The sequence below is a fragment of the Chiloscyllium plagiosum genome, chromosome 3 (assembly GCF_004010195.1).
Source record: "Chiloscyllium plagiosum isolate BGI_BamShark_2017 chromosome 3, ASM401019v2, whole genome shotgun sequence".
NCBI classification, from domain to species: domain Eukaryota; kingdom Metazoa; phylum Chordata; class Chondrichthyes; order Orectolobiformes; family Hemiscylliidae; genus Chiloscyllium; species Chiloscyllium plagiosum.
Window position 1 is genome coordinate 43,342,237 of NC_057712.1, and position 24,401 is coordinate 43,366,637.

Genomic DNA, 24,401 nt, shown 5'->3' on the forward strand with positions numbered 1-24,401 from the left:
CCTCCCCACACCCCTGGTGTTTGAATTGCTTTAGTCACAGACTTGGACAGCTTCAATGTTTATCATCACCAGCGCATTTTTTTCTCTCCTAGTTCTCAAATGTATAGAAACACTTGGTGTTAGCTACGTCAGGGCATCAGAGTCCTATAACAAGAAACTGGAAGCTGAGTTTCGAAAATTGAGATTTCCTTACAGAGTAAGTATTGACAATGTATTAGGGTTCTTTAATAAAAGAAATCAGCATCATTGTGTTTGGTATTTCACCCTTGGCTTTCTCCATGCTATTCTAGATTTCTCACTTGGAATTGTACTGATGTTGCCTTGGATGAGGCCATTCTTTCCGGTTGCTAGCTTCCTGAAAGAGCTATTCACTTTGTGCCACTCCTGCCATGCCTTGCTTTATTCAGCTGTTCACGCTCCTTTTTGATGGGATCACTTATCTTGATATAATGACATTGTTAAACAGCCACAGTGCTTCATAGTGATATTACTGAGTAGAATTTGACTCTGGCCAAGTGAGGCCTTGGGGTAAATGAGCTAAAGCCTAAACTTGAATTGGCTTAGTTACTGTCAATCAGTAACTGGGTTACTTTGAGTTGGGCGGCACGGTGGCACAGTGGTTAGCACTGCTGCCTCACAGCGCCCGACCCTCGGGCTCAATTCCTGCCTCAGGCAACTGTCTGGAGTTTGCACATTCTCCCCGTGTCTGCTTGGGTTTCCTCCGGGTGCTCAGGTTTCCTCTCTTAGTCCAAAAATGTGCAGGTTAGGTGAATTGGCCATGCTAAGTTGCCTGTAATGTTAGGTGTAGGGGTAAATGTAGGGGAAAGGGTCTGGGTGGGTTGCTCTTTGGAGGGTCAGTGTGGAGTTGTTGGGTCATAGGGCCTGTTTCCACACTGTAAGTAATCTAATTTAATCTAATCTAATCTAATCTAATCTAATCATCAAATGCCTCCTCAAGTATTTCCCCTTAAATTTGGGCGACAGATTGATCTGATTATAGTATACCATTTAGAGATTTTCTTGTTAACTGAAGCTTCTTCTTCCACACTATCATCCTGCTGTTATTTTCTCTTCTCCCTCTGCAATCTAGCTGTATATCCTTTCAGTTTGTTATTCTTGTGTTTCTCTAGTTTCCCTTTAAAGGTTTACATGTTATTCACTTAGACTGCTACCTATCTCATGTAATTCCATGTTCTCACCTCTCTAGTGAACAACTATGGACGAGAGATTTCCCCCCGTTTAACGGGATTCTAAAGTTCTGCTAGCCAATTTTGTGCTCTTTGAATTGTCTTTTCCTCAAGTGAGCCCTAGAGGTGCTGCTGCTGCTGCTGCTGACCCTGATACCCACCTGAAAGTAGCTACTTTCATTTATCCTGCTAGGGGTTGGTGGTGAGTCCCACTCAGTTCAGAGTTTTGGCAGGGGGTCGCATTTGGCAAAATTAGGGTCTTTGCTGAGTTTAAGAGAAAGTGAGGACTGCAGATGCTGGAGATCAGAGTCGAAGAGTGTAGTGCTTGTAAAGCACAGCCAGTCAGGCAGCATCCGAGGAGCAGGAGAGTTGACGTTGGACTGGATAGGTGCAAAGGAGGATGGACAGGTAGGACAGTTCAAGAGGGTGGTGCTGAGTTGAAAGGATGGATCTGGGATAAGGTGGAGGAGAGGGGGAGGGGAAATGAGGAAACTGGTGAAATCCCCATTGATCCCCTGTGGTTGGAGGGACCCAAGGCTAAAGATGAGGCGTTCTTCCTTCAGGCATCAGATGGTTAGATTTTGACTGTGGGGGAGGCCCAGGACTTGCACGCCCATGGGGGGAGTTGGTGTTTGGCCACAGGGCGATGGGTTGTTTGGCGCTGTTCACAGATGTTCTCCGAGAGAGGCAAACCAAATTGAGAGCAATGGACACAGCAGATGAAGTGTGTGGAAATTCAGGTGAATCTCTGTCGGACATGGATGAAGTTGAGGAGGCAGTGTGGGTGCACGTTTTGCACTTCCTGCGGTGGTTGGGGAAGGTGCCAGGAGTGGAGGGTGGGTTGGTTGGGGGCATGTACCTAACAAAGAAGGGTCGCGGAGGGAATGGTCTGTCAGGAATCCAGGTAGGGGTGGGGGGGGAAATATATCCCTGATGGAGGGTCTGTTTATAGGTGGCGGAAATGGCGGAGGATGATGTGATGTATCCAGATGTTGGGGTGGAAGGTGAGGACGGTGTGGTGGTGGGGGGTGGGTTTGGTCCTCCTGGGAGCAGATGCAGCAAAGGTAGAAAAATTGGGAATAAGGGATAGTGTTCTTATAGGAGGCAGGAGCTGTAGTCCAGGTAGCTGTGGGAGTCGGGTTTGTAGGAAGTGTCCATGTTGAGTCAGTCACTGGAGATGGAGAGGTCCAGGAAAGGGATGGAACTGTCTGGGATTGTCCAGGTGAACTTGATGTCAGGGTGGATAGCGTTCGTGAAGTTGATGAACTGTTCAACCTACTCGAGCCAGCATAAGGTGGTGCTGATACAGTGACCGCCATAGAGGAGGAAAAGGTGCGTAATGGTGCTGGTGTAGCTGCGGAAGATAGACTGTTTCACATGCCCAATGAAGAGGTAGGTACAGCTGAGGTCCATTTGGGTCCCCATAGCTACCCCTTTGGTCTGGAGGAAGTGGGAGGATTCGAAAGAAAAATTGCTGAGGGTGAGGACGGGTTCAGCCAATCAGATGAGCGTGTCAGTGGAAAGGTACTGGATGGGTCGGCAGGAGAGGAAGAAATGGGGGTCTTGGAGGCCTTCATCGTGGCGGATAGATGTGTAGAAGGATTGGATGTCCATGGTGAAGTGAGGCACTGGGGGCTGGGAAAACTAAAGTCGTGGAGGGTGTGGATTTGTGGGGAGTTCCTGGACCAAGTCGGACAGGATGGTGTGAAGGTATGCAGAAATAAGTTTAGGGCAGGAGCATGCTGAGACAGTGGGTTGACCGGGGCAGTCAGTTTGTGAATTTTGGGTAGGAGATAGTCCAGGAACCCCGTACCACCCGTTTCTGTAAGATTGGAGGCTGGTGGTGAGAGATCCCCTGAGATGATGAGGTTGTGGATGGTCTGAGACATGATGGTTTGGTGATGAGAGGTGAGGTCGTGGTCGAGGGGGCAGTAGTAGGAGGTGTCAGCAAGTTGGTGCCTGGCTTCAGTCAGTGTGGCAAACTACCACTGCGCACGGCCTATGTCTGCTGGTTTGATTGTGAGGTTGGGGTTGGAGCAGAGCGGGTGGAGGCCTGCATATTGTGAGGGTGAGAGGTTTGAGTGGGTGAGGGGACGTGGACAGGTTGAGGCGGTCAATGTCATGGCAGCAATTGGAAATGAGGTGATCGAGGGTGAGTAACAGACCAGCGCGGGGTGCCCCGGTAGATGAGATGTGTTGTAGGCGGGAGAAAGAGTCCTCGGAGGGTGAGCGGAACTCCTTTATAGATAAAGGAAGCCTGGATGTGGTGGAAGAAGAGTTTGTCACAATGCGTGTTGAATTCATTGATCTAAGAGTGTAGGGGGATGAAGGTGAGGCTGTTACGGAGGACTGATCGTTCATCTTCAGTGAGACAGAGGTCTGGGGAGGGGTAGAAACTCAGTAGGGCTGGGAGCTAGGACCTAGGACCTGGTGTGAGGGGGGTGCGGAAACTCTCTGGTGTGGGTGTGGTTACTGGATCTTGAATGATGTCACCAAAAGGAAGTGACACTCACCTTGGGGGTTGGGGGGCAGAAGTGGTGTCTTCAGTGGCATCCACATGGGGGCAGACGTGATGTAACACGTGACGTTTGTGATGTCGTCGTCAGTGTTCTGGTGAGTGACGTGGGGGCAGAAGTGACTGAGGCGGCAGCAAATACAGGGGCACAAGTGACGTGGTGGTGGTGGATCTTGTGGTGGTCACTAAGGTGGTTGTCTTGCTGGCGATTGCAGAGGTGTCACAGTTGGCAATGGCTGCAGTCTGTGGAGTGGTGGGGTGGAATGATGTCATAGTTCATTGCGTGGTGGTGACTGGAGTGGTCAGGTGGTTAGTGTCTGTGTGGTTCCAGAGGCCAGCAGAAGCTTCTGAGATGATTGAGGAATCCCGAGTTTGGAGGTTAGTACATGAAAGTTTGGTGCACTTGCATTCCTTGATGTCCAATATGGTGGAGAAAAAGCATTTTGAGTGTGTGAAGTCTTCTAAGGATGAAAAACAGCAAGGGTCCTTTGCAGGTCTGGAAGAGTGTCGTTCTGAACTGGGCCAGGGCTGAATGCAGGGAGCATAGGTGATGGAGCATGGCTGCAAGTTTGGAGTTGAGGATCCGGATGGAGAACTGTTTCTGGAGGTGTGGAGTCCATGCGGGATCAGTGGGTTCAGTAGGCAGTGTTAGAAACAAACTTAATAAAATTTCGATGAGACCAACAAATCTGGAAACAAGACAATTTATTACAAACTTGCAAGTAAGGGCTTCAATTGCATAAGCAAATGAGCAATAAACATTCAAACTAGTACAGAGTTATACTTTTGAGCTGCGTGAAGTCACCTCTCCCGACTCTTACATTACTCAATTTTTCTTAGTATTCTGCCACTGCCCATCTGTGCTCCACTCTTATTGCCCCCTTCTCTCCAAGTTGGCAATCTTTCCCTCTAAGTGCTGACATAAGGCTAAACTTGTATCTTGATGTTCTTTTACTTTGCTTGTAACATCTTCCATTGTTCATCGGTACATTCCATTCTTGAACATACGTTTTAACAATGTATCTTTTCATGCTTGGTTTATGCGTTTCAGCTGTCTCAGCTATTTTGCTGAGACTACTATTCAATTATTTACCCTAATAATTCTGACTAAAGTTAGTATTTACTTATCATTAAAGATAAAGACACACTTCCCTAATGCTTGCTTAGCTGATATTTTTCTTGTCCCCCTTTTCTGCACATACACTCTCTTGCTTTTCTATTTCTGCAAAAACAACACACTTTCCCATTTCTTACAGCAGGAACTGAGGAAAGTCGTGGTGAATGCATCATTTAGTGTGAAGTATGGAATAGGTTACTAAAGGCGATAGGTAATGTTCAAGGGTTTAAGAATGAACTGGATTGCAATTGGCTGATGGAAGGGACAAAAAGAACAATTGTGGTGCCTTTTTTGAGAATGGCCAACTTTGATTTTATTCATGGATGTGGTTGTCGCTAATTAGGGCAACACTTATTTCCCTGGACAAGGTGATACTCATCCTTACTGAACTGCTTCTGTCCTTGAATGTGGTGCACCCATAGTGCTGTTACAAAGGGGTTTTCATCCAATGATGATAAAGGAACAGCTATATCTTTCCAAGTCAGGATAGTGTGTGACTTGGAGGGAAAGATTCATCTTAATTATCATACTTAAATATTTTCATAATTTTGAACACCTCGAATAAATTTTCTTTTGCCATTCTCTGCTCTAAGGAGAAAATTTCTTGAATTTTAATTTGTCCTATTTCACCCATCTTAGGATCATGATTTTTAATTCCTATTGTAAACCTGCCTGTGCTGTCTAGCTGTTTTCATTTCATGATTTTGGTAATAACGCTGTTTTATTTTGGTTATAAAGGAAAATATTGTGGATCCTGGAAATCTGAAATAATGACATTGCTGGAGGAACTTAGCAGATCTGACAGCATCTAAGGAGAGTAAAACAGTTGGTGTTGCCAGTTTTCAGAACAGTTTTGCAAAAGGGTTATTTGGATTTGAAACAATAAGTCTGATTCTCTCTCCACAAATGCTGACTGACCCACTGAGTTTCTCCAGCATTTTTTATATTTTGTTTTATTTTGAGATTAATTCAATGTCCTGTTCTTTCCCTGCTTTTCCAGGTTTCAAGTGAAGAGAAGCTGGATGAGTATGAAATAAGAAGGAAAGATCACATCTCGCATTTCATATTGCGTCTTGCTTACTGCCAGTCGTAAGTGAAACCTGCAGAACTCCTTTTGAAGTGGTCTATTAAAAACTGTGACTCTTTTATGGCTTGAAAAATGTGGGGATCCTGACACATCCATTTTCAAATTCCATATGCATAACATTTGATTCACAGGAATACTCCATGTTAATAAACGTACAAGATATTGCAAAGAAGTAATTCAAATTATTTAAACAAAATCGAAAAACCACCAGAGGGTGCTGTGGGATCACACATGAGTTAGTAGGATTTTACAAATCGTGGTTCAGTGGGTTGTCCCAGATTTGTGGTGACTTTTAAAATCAAATTAACCATCAGGTGTATGTGGAGAGAGACCGGCAGTTTGGTATTTGATAGAAAAATGTTTTTTTAATGCATCTTGTTCTTTGTGAAATTTGTATGGTTATGGGCAGACTTCCCCTCTCCAATCTCCTCAGATATTGCTCAATAAACAGAATTAATTTCCAAAGATTGCTACCCCTTGCCAAACTTGGGTCAATGTCCAGCTTATCTATTGCCTAAATTAAATTATTCTGGTTAAACAATCCTTCAACTTCTAATCTTTGTTTATAGATCCTTTTATGGTATCAACCCTGTCTCTTTGCTACAACATCCCCCTCTTGGGACAAACTTTTATAAAAGCAACCACTGTCCTCTGGATTCCTTTACTGCATGGGGAATCTATTTCGGTGTCCAAAGTTCTGTTGTCATGACCCTGTTGGAGAGTGTGTCAGAAACCAGCCCCACAATTCAGTTAGGTGTCACAAGTGTGAAATAGAGCAATTGAATCTTCAGGATGGTCACTGCCTGATTGTGAACACTGTCTAAGAGAAAATAAACTCTCAGCAGGTTTCATCAATGAATAATGGAACCTTTTCAAGAAAACCGTTTAGACACTTACTTGTTATAACCAGCATATCCTCAAACTTGTGGCAAAAATGTGACTAGTTACTAATAGGCAAATAGAGACGCCAGGTCTTCTATGTTTTCCCTTTTGGATTGTGGACCTAAATGGGGAAGTACTTTTTAATATTAAGGACTGTGGAAGGTAATCCTGTACTTCTCAATCAAGCTGCTGGTAACTCCATTGAGTTGCATCTGCACTGTTGCTTGCTTCAAGCTGTGAGGAAAGGTGTCTAAGATGCCATGGCGTTGATTGTATGTGCAGACTAAGCTTCATCCAGGGAGAGTTTGTTGATTTGGTTTGTGGAGGCCAGAAGTATGATGACAACTCTAGAGTATGAATAAATAATGCAAGAGTAGAAACCTCCAGACTGCAAAGAGGAAAGTCTCTGTGCAGCGAAGGCACAGAAGAAAGCTAGCTAGTTATTCTCTCCCCACCATTTACTATGAGCTGTTACCTCGTACCATTGAGTGAAAGAGTGAACAGTTAATGTGCCAACTGCCGTGTGTTTTCAGCAAGGAATTTGGATAAGGACATTCAAGAACAGAAGGTCTTGGAGGAGCAAAAGAGGCATCCATCAAATCTGAGAGATTCCCCCCTGCCCACCAACACCCCAATTCTTTGAACTCCAGAAAGTATAATCCTTAACCACTTCATTCCTGTCTCAAACATAAGGCCTACCATTCCAGCAATTAGTATGATAAATCTTCACTGCAAGAACATCTTTCCTCCGATAAGGAAACTAAAACTGTGCAGAATAATACAGGTGTGTTGTCACCAAGGCCCTGTATAATATCAGCAAGGCATCCCTGTTCCTGTGCTCATGTCCTGTTGTTATAAAGGCCTGGAAGGAGTGAATCATCATACTGTGTGAAGTGGTTTCTGTCACCTCTAAATCCAAACATGTTCATTTGCAAGTCGCTGAGACTTGTGGTATATGTGGTCCTTAATTTGGTAGTTGGTGTGTTGGACCTAAGACTTGGCTTGACTTAAACATTTCCTATTTGCAATGTATTTGAGTATTATTTATTTTCCAATTGAAAGAGAGGGAGGGAGAGAGCAATTTTGCTTGCTAGCAAAGTTAACAGTCTGAGTCACAACTGATCACTTTCCTTTCGGTTCACTGAGAAGCTACTTGCCATAATCGATCCTAAGTGTTTCTGGGCAGTTACAGCCCACCTCTTTCTCCCCACCCCCACCCCCCAAAACAAACAACTAGTGCCAGTGTGTCCCACAAAAGTAGCAAGATTCAGCTTCCTGCAAAAGAACACCACATGGTTCAAGTTTTCCTTTGAGTTTTTTTAAAAAGAAACATTTGGAAACATAAACCAGAAATATCTGCATGCTTCCATGTTTTTGTTCCTTGTTTCAAATACAATATCATTAAGTCTGAGTCAAGGATCTGCCTGTTCAACAACCCTGAGACTCTGGGAGGAGCAATTATTGCTGGAGGTGTCCCAATCTATTACGCAGGGATGATTACTTGAGATCTGAACTTCAGTGCACTAAATTGATTTGATTTTTGTTCCCCTCCCCGCCCCTTTCTTGTACCTTGCTTCCTCAGGGAAGATCTGAGACGATGGTTTATCCAGCAGGAGTTGGAAGTATTCCGTTTCCGATTCAATGAACTGCATAACAAGCAGCTAGAATTTCTCAAGCACAACAAGTTGGAATATCAAGCTGTGAGTACACAATCCGCCTCGTGCATGTTGTCAGTTTTCAACTGTTTTGCTTTTCTCATTGTTCATAGTGATTGACTTAAACCATAATTCCATTGTATCAAAGTGCATAGAGTATGCAGAAGCGTGCTTTTCAATTCAGACTTTCTCTTTCCTTATCTTGCACAATTAGGATTTCTGCTTTTCTGCACTTGTTATTCTGTTTATGCAAGAAACATTTTTTTCTGGGGTGTTTATCTGCCTGGTATCAGCATCAGAATCTCTCTTTCTTGTCCATTGTGTCTAATTTAAATGTTTGAATTTTATACATACAGAATATCACAGTGGTTAGGTTATAACCATTTTCCCATTCCCAACTCCACTATCTTTGACCACCACTTTCCTCCTTCCTGTAGCTAAGCTTTGGACTGGAGGATATTCTAAACCAAAGAGGCCTTAAATGGCTGCTGACTGACAGTAGTTGGACCGTTTCACAAAGTTTGGAAGTTGGTGTTTCTGAATTTAAAAAACTTTGACCCTTGATAGCTATACCAGAACCTTCATTCACAAAATAAAAATTGTCAAGGCTCTTTTGGTCTGATGCAGATTCAGAAGTTATTAAGAATAGCAGTGCAAATTAATAAAAATTTAATTATTAAATTAAATAATGGTCTTGTACACCTCTATATTACATTTTTGAGAGACATGGATAGGGTGAATGCACTCCGTCTTTTTGCCAGGGTTGGGGAATTGAGGGTTAGAGGGGAAAGAATAAAACTGAACCTGAGGGGTAACTTTTTTAAGCAGCGTGGTATGAAAGTGGTTGAGGCGGGTACACTAACATTTGAAAGGTATTTGGACAGATACATGAATAGGAATGGGTTAGAAGGACGTGGGCCAAATGCAGGGAAATGGTGTTAGTGTGGATGAACATTTTGGTTGGCGTGGACCAGTTTGGGCCAAAAGGCCTGTCTCCGGGCTGTAGGCCTCCATGACTCTGAATGAGATGCTGGCATTCATTTAATTAGGATAGAACTGAAAAGCAGAGGGGTTGTGCTAACTTGTATAGAACTTTGGTAGACTCTGCACAGTTCTGGTCTGCATGTTTTAATAAGGAAATGGAAGCTCTGGCAAAAGGGCAATAAAGGATTTGCAGGGATGATACCAGAACTAAGATTATAAAAGAGCAAAAAGACTATGCAAACTGGGACTCCTTTTTATTCTAGATAAGTGTGAACTGATCTTATGTCTGTGAAGCAATTTGAAATTGGTGATCAGAGAGATGTTTCATTTGTAAAAAAAATTCAAAACTCAAGGTCATAAATATGAGACAATTGTTAAGAACTCGGGGAATTCCAGTGAAAAATTTGTTACTCAGAATGGTGAAAATGAGTAACTTGCAGGGAGTACCAGTTGACCTGCCTCAGGGCTGAACATTCTCCAGTCTGTGCTTGGTTAATGTCACAATCAGTTGTTTGTTTGGAAGTACCAAGATGGTATTGCATTTCTCAAAGGAAAGAGGTGTGAATAGTGGGTTGACTGTACACAAACATTTTGTCCATCCATTCAAGAACAATGTACATAAAAGCTAGACCAAGTTCACCCCTCAGGCCTTCATGTGTGGCTTGTCAAATGTGAAAGGTTACGAGTCTGATATTAACAAAAGTTGCTTTATTCACTAGAGCTGAATTTTCATTCTTGTTTCTGACATTTTTAATCTGTGTTTAAAATGGCTTTCTGAAACTAGATAGTCTCCTGATGTATGCTGACTTACCACTTCAGGCTAGTTCCTCCTTTTGATTCATTTCTGTTGAAAGAGAGAAAATCTAGATTGCCATGATTGCCAGTCAAATTGAGTCTTACATTTGGAACCCATCTCTGTTTGTTTCATGGTTGTACACTATTATTTTCAATCTGCTTCCTGTTTCTCTCTCAGCTGTGGATAAACATGTTGAAATATCTGCAACTACATCCATTGCAGTTAATTCTCTGCTTGTAAAGAAAAGCTCTCACTGTAGACATAACAGTTCCACTTCCTGTGCTCCCATCAACCACGCCATAGTCATGATCCAGACTCATCACCATGTTGGACAGTTGAAGTAATTGTGACTCCATTTTGGAGGCCAAGGATTGGTTGATTGTGGAGTATTTTAGGAATCACTCGGCACATTGAAATGTTGCAAAAATGCACTTTTGCTTCCTTGACAGATTAACCAAATAGACCATCCCTACTCCAAACTCAGTTTAGTAATGTTATTACTTCCCACAGGGTTTATGTCATTGCAGGCAACTGTTTACTCTAGACTTGTAGCTAAAGAACTGCATTGAGCAATAAAGAATAAATTTATTACACTTGTGTTAATACATTTATTTAATGTCTTTCAAAACCTTTGGACTTCCCAGATGTGGTGTACAGCGAATTAACTAATTACTAAGTTAGATTTCAAAAGTAATGTAGGAATTGCAGAAGCCCATTTATACACACAGCTCCTTTTAAACAACAATGTGATCATGACTAGGTAACCTGTTTTGTGTCTTTGAGGACTCAATATTGTCCAAGCTTCTGGGGCCATTTCTCAGAGGTTCAGAATAATAGTGTATAAAAATTAACATCCATCTGAGAGAATAGAGAAAGCCTTTGTTTAAAATTTTATCTGAAAGACAGCACCTCTAGCAGTATAGCATTCCTTAGGAGCATATTATGAGGTCAGGTTACATTGTGCCTGAGTTTTAAGAGTGGGATATGAACTCGAACCTTGTTTGTCAAGCGAGACAGCTACTTACTGAAATTGTTGCCATTCTGTTTCACGTAGAATTTCAACACTGGGAGAAAACTTGCTTCCAATAAATTTTGAGGTGGATAGAATGCCTATTTGAGATGAACTGCACCAGATAGGAGATGACAGCATGTTTAGTTTAAATGGTCTTTAAAAGGTGGTACACAAGGACCTTTTACTAAGTGTCATCTACTGCTCCCAATATGCTTATGGAAAAAAACATGATGCTGTGCTGTAATTTGCTGATCACCTTAGTATTGACTATCCTCCACTAGTGATGGATCTGTAACCATGAGCAGTTCGACCTAGTATTCTCTGCCGATATGAGCCAAATTCGGTAGGGTAAACACCATTCATAGATTTCTAGAATCATACTGTATAGAAGAGGCCCTTAATTCGTCAAAATCCTATTCATGCCCTATGATGCTGAATTATGTTTAAAACATTGCAGATTTTGGGTGGACATGTGGTGGAAATTGGAATTTGAATGAAGGACTTGGGTTCTGGCTCTAGATTCAAGACTCTTCCACTGTACCCGAATCAATTTGTAATATGGAGAGGACCATTACAACTGCAATTTATGCATACAATGGGGAGCAAGTTGGTCTAACTAGAATGCTGTCTGATAGACCACAGACTCAGTGGGCTAAATGGCGTTCTACACCATGCTATTCTGATGCAAGATTATCAGATGTGGTGTGTTTTTTTTTAAATTAGGATTTTGTTATTTCTTTGGTGTAATCCTCATTACTTTGAGCTTAAATATTGCTGTTAAGTTGCAGAGGAGAATGAAATATTTCGTTCCTTTCTTTATAGATGAAAGCACGAGTTCAGAGCTGAAGTAGGCCATACAGTCCCTACACTTGCTCCATCATTAAATAAGTTCAAGCCTGATCTGGTTACTCCATGATGCTGCCTTTCACCCCAATGCTTGTTGAGAATCTATCCACCTCTGCCTTCAAAATTTTCAGACTCTGCTTCCATTTCCTTTTTGAGGAAGAGGTTTCCCAAGGCACTGTATTCTCTGAGGGGAAAAAAAGATTGGTCTTAAATGGGAGATTTCTTACTAGATTATATTTGAGGGGGGTCAGGTAGCTCAGTTGGGTAATAGCTGGTTTGTGATTTGGAGTGACGCCAACAATGTGGGTTTAATTCCTGCACCGACTGAGGTTATCATGAAGGACCCTCCTTTTTAACACTCTCTCTCTCTTCTCCCCCCCCCCCCCCCCCCCCCCCAGGTGTGGTGATTCTCAGTTTAAACCACCACCAGTTGTCTCTATTTCATGAGAGAGTAGCATTCTCTTCTGCTGAGACTATGGCTATTTTTATGAATCCTTTTAGATTTCTCGTCAGAAATCTTTTTGTCTTCATTCTAAGAAAAATGTGACCTTTTTCAAGACGGCTGAAATTTGGAATGTGGGCCATATAAGTTTGAACTCCTGGGAAGGTGGACTTTTCCTGTGTGGTGATATTGAAAATTAAGACCGGAGGTCAGTCATGACCTGTAAACAGCTAATTTGTTAACTGAGTCTACATGTATATGAAGCATGTTAGTTTGAATCTGTGGTTGCTCAATTCAAAGGATGCAAGATCTGTGCAAGCTTGCTTTTTTTTTTGCTGCCTGGTTAATGCGCTAATCAAATCTTGCATTCGCCAGTATCTAGAGGCCCCCATGAAAAGCTTAGCATTTAGAGCATCAACATTGAGAGTATCCTAATAAATCTATGTAGTCACTTTTTGAAATAACATGGGCAAATTGACATGACTTTGGCTTCTTTTGACACTTCTGTAGCTTCCATAAGCAGCCTGATGCTTTATGCCACAATAAGCTATGGGTTTGGAAGAGTGGGTTTAACGAGAATTCCAAATCTTGATATACCATGTTAATGGAGTATCTGTTCATCACAACAGTGACTGCACTCCAGAAAAAAAGACTGACAAGCACTTTGGATGCTCAAAGGTCCTAACAGGCACTTTATTAGTGCAAGTTCCTTCTGGCCGTCTGTAAGATGATTCATATCCATCTCAGAATGTATCTAAATAATGTATGAGGAATTGACTGTTCGCACTTATCTACAGGCACCTTGAAATAACAAATAAAATTCCAATAGTTTTTTTTACCCAAATTATCAAATACGTGAACGGGTTTGATGAGTCCAAACATCATAGATTTCTGCAGATTGTCTTGGCAGCATGGTGTTTGTTGATATTTTACTCCAAAGCGGTCTTGCATTGGAGTTCTTGAGCAGATGTCACTTTACAGCACCTTCTATTATTGCTTCACAAAGTGAGTCTGTGTTCGGAAAGCTCACGCTTTTACATTTAGATGAATCTTCCCTTATGTACAAGTGTGTGTCTGCTCAGAAACAAACCCTGACACAGAGACCGGGAGCAAGGCAGGCAGAGCGAGGAAAAAGGAAACTTCAGAAAACTCCAAGCCCCAGAGGAGAGACATTGAATCAATTAACTGAATAATCAATTATCCGAACGGAATACTGCCTGGCCATCTCGTTCGGATAATCGAGGTTACTCTGTAATGTTGCTTTTTGAAAGAGTAAGAGGGAGAATTTGAGACTGAGTCACACGGAGTATTTTGAATTAAGGTAATGTTGCCTGACGAAGCTGTCTTGTTGAGCTGCAGACTTTTTAAAAACAACTAATTTCCAGAAGAGAGGAAATACCTCGAGCCTACAAACAGGAAACATTAATCTCTCTGGTGTGTGTGTCTGTGTGTGTGTCTGTGTGTGTGTCTGTGTGTGTGTCTGTGTGTGTGTCTGTGTGTGTGTCAATGTGAAAAGACAGAAGGAAATCAAGAAAGCTTAAAAAAAAGCCTAGGTCCACCTGATCAACCATCAAATCAAAGAACCTCCATCACCTTGCAGCGAACAACATGGCATCATTGCAAAAACTTAAAAGGACTTTGAGAAAATAACTTTACACCTTGTGATCTTTGGAATTTTGTTTATCATGTCTAAGTTTTCCACTCATTGTGTTAAATCATTTTGTCTTAATTGTGATCGAGTATGTATGCTGCTGGGGATGTTGAAGGTGTGAGTTTAAATTGCCTAAATTAGAAATCTTTTTGGTGCTCTTGTTAAAGTTGTGTGTCACAATGAAAGTTGTTTTTCTTCTGTTACTTCTGTTTCTAATTCAGTTTGCAGGAGCTGACTCCCAATTTTGTTTTTGCTCGTTTAGGGAAATTGGTGGTAAATCTATACATTTTGACCTTCAAGTCTAATACTGGGCTTCAGTAACTATGCTTAACAGAACAAGTACCAGGCTCATGTGTGCTGGGTTTTAGAAACAAATTCAAGAGAAACTTGCAGGAAAACTGCTTTTAATTTGTGAAGTAGTTAGAAATCCACACTTCAGGGATGGGTGTGAAAACCATAGTTGGTCATGAAGCCTGCCATGATGACTACAGAATCTAGGCTGAACACTTCATACTATCATCTGTTTTCCACAGCTATCTTGTTGCAAAATGCAAAGATCTATGGCAAATCTTGGCTGGGGAGAAACACTCTGGAAAGTGTATCTGTGTTGTAAAGCTATTAAGGAATACAGTACCATTATGGGTAAATGAAATTATGCACTTGATTCATGATTATGATTTGTATGCTGGGGTGGGCGTGTGGGGAGAAAAAGCTAATTGGGTTCATTAGGAGGAAGTGAGGACTGCAACAACTGGCGATCAGAGTCGAAGAGTGTGGTGCTGGAAAAGCACAGCCAGTCGGGCAGTATCTGGGAAGCAGGAGGATAAGGCTTCCTGATGAAGAGCTCATGCTCGAAACGTCGATTTTTTTTTCCTGCTTCTCAGATGCTGCCTAACCGGCTGTGCTTTTCCAGCACCACACTCTTCAACTAATTGGGTTCATTGTTCCTACAACAATTCCTCTACCCCACAAGGAAATTGAAAGCAGCTGAAGTGATCGCATTGATCAAAGATCAGTTTTGAGTCCAGTATTAAGAGTCAAGCTTGTTATATCTGAAGTTCAAATATTACTGCATAGAGCAGTTGATACTGAACCAAGAGAAAAACACCTCAGGAATTCTGTCTTTGCTGTTGAAATATGCTTTCATCATTTTAGCCAGTGTTCTCATTTGTATGTTGTCGAACGTGAATGCACACTGAGGGTAGAACCATCTCCTTCGTACAGAGGCTTAAAGAGAGACCTACTGGAGGTATTTGAAGTTTTATGAGGTATTTTAATAGAGCAACAATAGAGAAAGACCTTTTTTCCTCTGGCAATTGTGTGGTAAGCAAAGGTTGTGTTGGGCAAAATCACTGGAGACAAAGTTGGAAATGTTCTTAGCTAGGAATACACTTCAGAAAGTGCATTTCATCAGAATTTAAGGCAATTGTGCATGAACATGATGAGAACTAATTTGCGAGGTTGTGGGGAAAGGCTGGACAGCACGGCATATTGGATAGCTCTTTCAAAGTACTCAAAATCACAATGGACTGAACAGCCTCCTGTGCTATAACCTTTTATGATTGTGAGATATTTTCATTCCTTATACTGATTCTCCATAGGCTACATGTGTTGTATTTAAAAATCACCAACATTTTGTCTTTCATGTGGTGTCAGTTGTTTTTGAAGATTCTCGCTGTCAGAAATAAAATCATTTTAGAAGATCATCCAGATCTGTGATTGTGAAAACCTTAAGTGCCCCATCAATTTTTTTCCATTGGCTGAATAACCTGTTATCTTTAAAATTTAATTTCAGCCTTATTAAAAAATTTTCTTTTAGAATCAAAAAGAAAATGGTGCTCATACATTTGCACAGACTGCGATTCTTGCACAGCAACAGAGTTACTCCCATTGTTGTTGATCTGATTGTGTTGAGAGGTTTCCTGATAGTTTAAATATATCCAAATGTTTTAGCTTATAATGCATTTGTTCCAAACTAATGAAAGAATTTGATGAAATGATGCTGTGCTAGTGTTGGTGTCAGTCTTTGTTTGATTCTGTTGTTTGGCACAGCAGTTCGTCTATTAACTGCTGTTTCACAGAATGGATACAGTGCCGAAGAAGGTTGCTTGACCCATCACGTTTCTGCTGGCTCTCAAAACATGTAATTCACTTAATGCCGTTCTCCCACCTTTTTGCCATAACTGAACACTTGATTCCTTCTCAAATAGCTCTATAATTCCCTTTTTAAAAGTCCTCATTAAGCTGGCCTATTTCAAACGTTTGGGAAGTACATTGTAGATCTTAACCTCACTATGAAAACTTTTTTCCCCAGTCACTTCTTTGCTTCTTTTTCTTTGTTTACTCTTTCTGGATACCTCATGGCTTGAATGTTTTCAATTAGATCCTCTCTTGGCTTTCTGAAGTATTTGGTTTTTATGCTTGATTGAAGTGATTTTTGATGCTTAATCCCAAAGTAATTATTGTTTCAGTATTGAGTATCATTGATTTGAATCTCCTTTATAGCCTTGTTTTCAAAGCCTTCTGTGGGCTTTCCTTCTCTCTCCAATTTTTTTCTAGCCCCATAACCCCTGATATCTCTACATTCTTCCAATTCTGACCTTTTGCTGGTTCCACTATGTTGCTGTTGGCTGTTGTGGTTTCAGCTGCCTAACCTGTAATTACTTGAATGTCTTTCTTTAAGGTGCAAATTAAATCAAGCACTTCTCTGAACATTTGTCTTTGGCTCAGTGTCAACTGCTGTCTGATTGTACTCCTGTGAAGCCCTTTGACATACTTTCCGCTAAAAGCCCAATATAAATTTAAATTGCTACTGTTCCCCTTTTGTCTCCCATTTCTTCTACACTGAGGTGCAATATGGCCCCACAGTTTCTAGCTACCTTGGAAACTTGCGAAAGGTGATTATTTTTCTGAAAGTAATCAGGAACAGAATTTCCAATTGTAATGCTGAAGTGCTCCCTCTGCTATAGTGCTGCTGGATGCATAATTGTTCACCATTTGCTGTTCCATTAAGATCAGTCACACAGCTGCATTCCATTTTTAAGCATAGTGGAATTAATCCAGAGACCATTACTTGAACCCAGTAGGTTTAAAACTCACTTGTCAGTAAATAAAAGCTGTCTCGATATGTCCATGATTACCTGCCTAGGCTTTGAATTGCTTGGTGTCATAGAGTACTAAATCCATTAAACTAAACCTTTTCAATAAAGGTCAAAGCTGTGATATTGGACAAGCCTGATGGATAGAAAGCCAAATGAAAGAAGTTCGAATGAATTGGTATCTGCCCGCTTTTAGTTTTGATTCTGATATTCTTGTGCTGTCGGGGTTAGATACTATGCATTTTTGCTCCACAATCGACACACCACTGGTTATGGGGAAAAAAAGCTGAACATTAGTTTGTGCCTTGAACTTTATACCTGGAATATTGAAGTACACTTTTAAGGTTAGAACTATGATGCATTCTGTGCTCCTACTGGAGTGATGTGATCTCAAAAGTAACATTCTATTTTGAGGCTTACAAAGTGCTGAGAAGGTTCCAAAGTCATGGTTACCTTTGGTATTTTTCAAAACTCTTTCCATCTTTACTAAGTTGTCTTCCATAACTTAGAAAATGTTGGATAGCACTTAATGCCAATAGAAGATGGTAAGTATGGGAGACTTCTGGTTGGTTATGTTACAAAAAGAAATTAGAGCCTCAGCTGTTAGTATCCAGTCTTCAAGGTTTGTGTACAAAGCGATATTGTCACAGCAACTGACTCATTGGCGGCTTTGTTAGATAGATGTTTGATGTGGATCAAATTGGTGTCAATAGCATGGCACGGTATTCCCTTTCCAGCTGTTGTGGATCCTGGACTTCCCTCCTTGCCCAACCAGCAGTTCTGTTTATTGTGCTCTGTTTCGAGCTTACCTTTGGGCAAAGAACTGGAGGATAAGCAGCAGGTCAGGCAGCATCTGTGCTTCAGGTTGGTGACTTTTCACCAGAACTGGAGAATTTACATATTTCACCATTAGTAAATTATGCTGAACCAGGAGAAAGGATGGAGAGGGTAATAGAACAAAAGGGAATTCCTGTTAAGGATGAAATGGTAGTGGAGATTAAATGACCAAATGTGATGGCAGAATACAATAGTGTGTGATGGTGGTGGACGAAGAAAGATGAATGAGGTGTAAACCACTAAGTAAATTACTAATGAGCAAAAAAGCAGAACTTCTGCAAGACCTGAAGAAAATTTACAGTTATCTTTATCATTCTTTCACACTCCCCATCAAGTGGGAACTTCTGTTTTTGATATCTGAGGAAGCTCTGAAGTGGCTCCTTTCTTTATCCACTTTGACCAGATAACATCATTTAATTGCAATGTAAAAGTGTCAGTTTGTAAGTCTTACATTTATCAAGAAAATAGTTACCAATATTTACCTTTTAGTCCTGTCATCTCACCAGAAGCTGCTGTGGTATTTACCCGTAAATAGTGGTGCGCACCATTAGTCTTGCAAATAGATTGACAAATGTCCTGGAGAATGTATGATATGCCAAAGGTGCACTACCCAAGTAGGGCATCGAGTCCGGCAGAGCAAGTACTGTATTTTTCAAGGATGTGATTTACAAACAATTTAAATTTAAAAACACTTTATTTGAGTTTTCCAGTGGCAGACACATGAATAACTTGAAAGTGCAGATTTGAAGGTGATTTGCCAAAGAAACAAAGACCATCAAGTGACTGCCAGGATGGTGGATACAGAGTGAAGAATGATGCCGTTGAATTTCAACACAGACTAAAATAAATAGTGAAGAAAAAGCGTTGCAAATGTAGCAGAAGAAGCTGAGGAGAGGAATGAACTGGATTGATCTTTGCACATGTCTGTGTGGCCTCTTAGGGTGTTTTATAATTCTGTATCTTTACAAAAGAGCCATAGGTAAATGATCAATTTGGACAGAGTGAGAGGAGAAACTGAGTAGCTGAGTGGATGACTTTGTAAGATGCTAATTGGTTTAAGTTTATGGTGCAAACCCACAGGTTTTTGAGAAGTCCAAGGAAATTTTGGTTGAGAATGTGGTGCTGGAAAAGCACAAGGTCAGGCAGCATCCTCACTTTCTCCAAGGGAGTTTAATTTGTCTATAAGAAATCTTGAGGTGTGCAATATCAACAGGATTATCAGTAGTGGAAAGTTTAGGACAAAATTAAATTCACTCATTATCATTTGTGTTGTGTAGAGGTGGAGGTCAGGGTGAGGGGGTCATGAAGTTAGTGAATAATATTTCTCCATAGAAATCCAAGTTTTATATGTTCAAAGGGTCCTTCAAGCCACAATCCTGATTCCCATGATGAAATACTGTAAATACTGGTTGTAAAAGTTTTACCCCCTAGTTTTGGCCAAAAAGTCTGTAATTTTCCATATACCTAGTGTAAAAATCAACCCTAATTCTTCACAGATAATAGATCAACATTTGAGTTGATATTATCCAGTACATAAATGTTACAGTGATGAAATGAGTTTTTTCATATTATTGTATTTTGATGTACAAGTCACACCAATTTGGTGCAAATGTTTAAGACTCATCAGGTTAGTGACTGATGACAACCTGTCTTTTGTGTGCACCTCAACTGAGCTCAGTTCCCCTGTAGCACTCAGTGAATACAGTCATATTACCATAATTCATTGTTTTTTAATTTGTTTAGACTTCAGTTGGCCTTCTGCTAAAGATATGGTATTTTGGACTGTAGCATGAATTTCAGTTCCACAAACGTAGACTCCACGTAATAGTCAGCCCCATAAATTTAACATTAAAAAAAGTCAAAAAAATTTGAGCAGATAGTTTAATTAAATTAGATTTGTTCTTGAGAACTCTGGAAAAAGTTAGATCTTGAGGATAATGCTATTGTTGTGATTTGCCATCCCTGTGAATATGATTCGATGACTATGTTTTTAACTTCTAATCCAGTGGGTGGTGCTATTATTCTGGTGCATTTTTTTTCTTGCTGTGCTGTCATTTGTCATTAAAACAGTTTTCAAAAGTTCAAGAATCCTAGCCCTCAGCCTCCATGCTTTTAGTGAAATTGCTGTACCCTGCTGAATGATCAGATAATGGATGAAGGTAATGATTGCAATCTGTACTGAACTTTTTTGTTTTAAATGTGAAGGACAGATTAATGATGGAACAGTTGCTGAAATTTATGCTTGTGCTTATGAGAACAGCAAATGTTGAAGTTGTTTAAAGGAAGTAGGGTAACAGCATTAAGCTCTTTTAAAAAAATTACCTCCATTGTACTATGAATAATTTTTGGGTCTGGAATTAGAGGAGCAAAGTATCTCAGATTGTGGGGCTGGAGAAGATTGCAATGATAAGGAGGGATGAAGGATTGACAAGGAGAAAGAGGATGAACTTCACAGTACTGTTGCTGCACCTATAGAGCGTGACTACGGATGTCAAGTAGCCATCTGACCACCACCTTCCTGAGGACAGGCAACAAATGTTGGCTTAGTCAGTGATGTCCATTTCCCATGACAGAACGAGGAATGGTGAAATGAAAAGGTGTAGGAGAAGGTTTATCTGAAACATGAACATGGCATAAGCTGCTTGCTATTCTGAATAATATGTTCTTTCTGCAGAAGAGGTTCCCTCAACTATAATGAGCTAGAGGGCAAACATAAAAGGTGAAAGCATGCTGGAAATATAAAACCAGAACAAAAAGTACTGGAAATATCAGCAGATCTGGTGGCATCTGTATAAAGGGGAAACAGTTAACTTCCTCAGTCAATGAATTCATCATCAAATGTGTGATGACGGCACTGATTTGAAAGGAAAAGCTTTCAGAAAGATCTGGGAAGAATGGAAATCCAATAGACTGAAAGTTTTTAAATAAAAGATGAGGGTGTTTCAAAGAAAATATGAAAAATTTAGAAAGCGTATCATAAAGAAACTTCAAATTGAGAATGTCATGAGGCTGAATTTTTTTTTGTTTCAGTCTCCCTAAGAACTGCCTTATCTGCTGAAAACTTTCTATCATTCTCTCTGTTCTTGATGCAGTTTAAAAATAAACTTGGGAATTGCAATAAATTGGTGATTTGAAGCTGGTTGGTGTTGTTGCAAGGGTTATTGTTTGTTTAAAACCTGGAGGAAAAATATGGAAATGATTCTCTCAGTTTGATTGATTAACATAGCTGTGATTTAACAAATCCAGTGTCCATATGTTTAATGAGACCAATGTGTGTATCAGCATTTTCAGCTGGTACTACTATGTTAACTGATTTCTCTGGTGATTTTACAAAGCAGATTGATTTATTGGAGTATTGCAAGGTTTTGCTGTTTGATCCAGTATTTTTCTAAATTTATAATTATAATTTACATCATATTGAATGGGCAGTGTAGAAACAGGCCACTTGGCTCAACATGTTCACGCTGGACTTCATGGTGCAAATGAACCTTCTCTCATTTTACTGGATCCTATTACCACAGCCTTCTGTTCCATTCTTCATTTAAATATATAGAAACTACAAGTAGATTTGATTTAAAGAAACAAATTTTTGATACTTTGCAATTTTGTGAATGATTTTTACAGAGTGGATTTGGATAGTTATTCCATGTTTTGAATCGAAAAGAGAGCTAATGGCATGTATAAACACACCAGTACCAGTGACAGGTAATGACCATTTTCAATGAGACTGAATTGAACCATCTCCCTATGACATTGTTTTTTTATTTGTTCATGGGATGTTGCTGACTAGTCCAGCATTTATCACCTATACCTAATTGCTCAGAGGCATTCCAGAGTCAACAGCATTGCTGTGGGTCTGGTGGCTCATCTAGGACTGAATAGATAAGGATTGCATATTTCCTTCCCTAAAGGGCATTGGTGAACCAAATGGATCTTTTACAGATTTGAACTCATGTTGTTGGGATATTATCTTGGAATTCCGGATTAACTCATTCTTGATGAAGGACTTCTACCTGAAATGTCGATTCTCCTCCTCTGACACTGCCTGACCAGCTGTGCTTTCCCAGCACCATGCTCTTTGGTTCTGGATTAATGAGTACATTGACACCACCACTACATTACTGCCCCTTCAAAATTAAGGCCTGACTTGCAGCGCAGTGTTATTGGTCATTGAACCTGTGACCTTGGCATTGTTAGCACTATGTGCTAACCGTCTGAGCCAGTCTGTGTAACACAATTGCTTAATCCAATGCCATCAAAACCCAGAAGGTTATATTAACAGAAGTTAACTAAGACCAGACCTACATCCATTATGGCTGCAAGGGTGGGGATTCTGCAGAAAGTGACTCACTTCTGACTCCTTAGGAGTGTGATAGAATGTGCTCCATTTGCATGGATGGATGCACTTCCAACAGTATTCAAGAAGTTTGAATCTAGGACAAAGCAGCTGCTTGTTTCACACCCTATCCCTCTCTCTAAAAATTCACTTTCTCCTCCATTGATGCATAAGATCAGCATTGTGTGCCTTTATAACAGGGACACTCAAACTCTGTTCCATCTGGACCTCATTTCATAGCTGGAAAATTGTTGTGATCCCTTACCATTTGCAGTCAGTCAAAGTTCTGGCGTTGGGATGAGGGGTTTAGATTTGTGAGGGCAGTTGTGGTGGTGGGATGGTCGGGAATTAGGGTTAGAAAAGGTGTGAATGCTGCATAGAATAGTGAGTGTTTCATGGTTTCACTAAAAGCATGTAAGACTGACCATTTCTGTCTGTTGGAGGTTCAGTTGCACGTGTCCACACACAGACACACACCACTAGTGAGTACACACACACACACACACACACACACCACATGGCATTCTGGCTCCTTTGATCTCTACTAACTCGAAAGACAAGGGCACCCAGTAAAGTTTTCCAAAGGATGTAACTGCATAGAATTTAGAAATACATAATCTAATTGAGCAGCTTCAATATTGCTTCATGAATGGGAAATAATACCTGATACTTTTTTTGAGGAAGTAGCTAACCGGAAAGATTAAAAAGGGAATCAATAATTCTTATGAATTTGGATTTCTAAAAGGTATTCAACAAGGTCAGGTGTGACAGGCTACTTAAAACGTAAGAGCTTTTGGTGTCTGGAGTAGTACATTTGCATGGATCGAGAATTGGGTAACAGACAGAGTTGATATAAAAGGGATCTTTTTAGGATGGCAACCTATAATTAATGGAATGCCACAGGGATGTGGTCAAAATTATCTACAGTCTATTATGGATATGGATGAGGAAACTGAATGTACTATATCAGAGTTTGCAGATGATACAGGTGGGAAAGCAAGTGAGGATGACGTAGTCTGCAGAGGGTATTAGGCAGGTTAAATGAGTGAGTAAAATTTTGTCAGATGGAATATAATGTCTGAAAGTGTGAGGTTATATACTTTTGGCTGGAAGAACAGAGGAGCTGAATAGTAATTAAGCAGAGAAAGATTGTGCACAGACGCATTTCAGAGTCATAGAATCCCGACTGTGTGGAAACAGGCCATTTGGCATTGCAAGTCCACACCAACCCTCCAAGGAGTAACCCACCCAGACCCATTTTCCTACTATCTACATTTTCCCCTGACTAATGAACCTGACCGACACATCCCTGAACACTTTGGGAAATTTTAGAATGGCTAATTTACCTCACCTGCAAATCTTTGGATTGTGGGAGGAAACCCACAGGGCAGACACAAGGAGAATGTGCAGACTCCACTCAGTCAGTCACCTGAGGCTGGAATCAAACCACGTCCCTTGTGCTGTGAGGCAGCAGTGCTAATTACTGAGCCACCATGCAGAAGTCCTCATGTGTAAGTCATAAAAAGCTAGAGTCAGCAGGCAATAGGGAAGGCAAATCAAATGTTGACCTTTATTACAAAGAGAATGGAATAGAAAATAGGGAGGTCTTGCTGAAACTATACAAGGCACTAATCCGACCACCCCTAGAATGCTGTGAATTGTTTTGATTCTTTATTGAAGGAAAGATATACTGGCATTGTCTCCCCTTGTAGGAGAGTCTAGGATTGGCAGGCATAATCTCAGAATACTGGTCGCTTATTTAAAACAGAAATGAAGAGGCATTTCTTCTTGGGTGAATGAATCTACATTGGAGAGGGCTGTAGATGCTAGGTCATTTAGTACAGGACTGAGAGATTTCAATCAGTAAGAGAAAAGGTAGCAAATTGTAGTTGTGCATTATCATGATCTCTTTGGTGGAGCAGCTCTTAGATGTATCGAAACATCAAAACATGCATG

The 24,401-nt window shown here is 40.7% G+C and overlaps 1 protein-coding gene across 1 annotated transcript in view; it reads left to right on the forward strand.

The window, feature by feature from the left end:
• Positions 1-24,401, forward strand: part of prim2 (DNA primase subunit 2) — a 198,138-nt gene that overhangs the window by 9,199 nt on the left and 164,538 nt on the right. Inside the window, exons 2-4 of the mRNA XM_043687444.1 lie at positions 93-196; positions 5,820-5,908; positions 8,371-8,488. Of these exons, the coding sequence (XP_043543379.1) occupies positions 93-196; positions 5,820-5,908; positions 8,371-8,488 (311 nt within the window). The remainder of the gene's footprint in view (positions 1-92; positions 197-5,819; positions 5,909-8,370; positions 8,489-24,401) is intronic.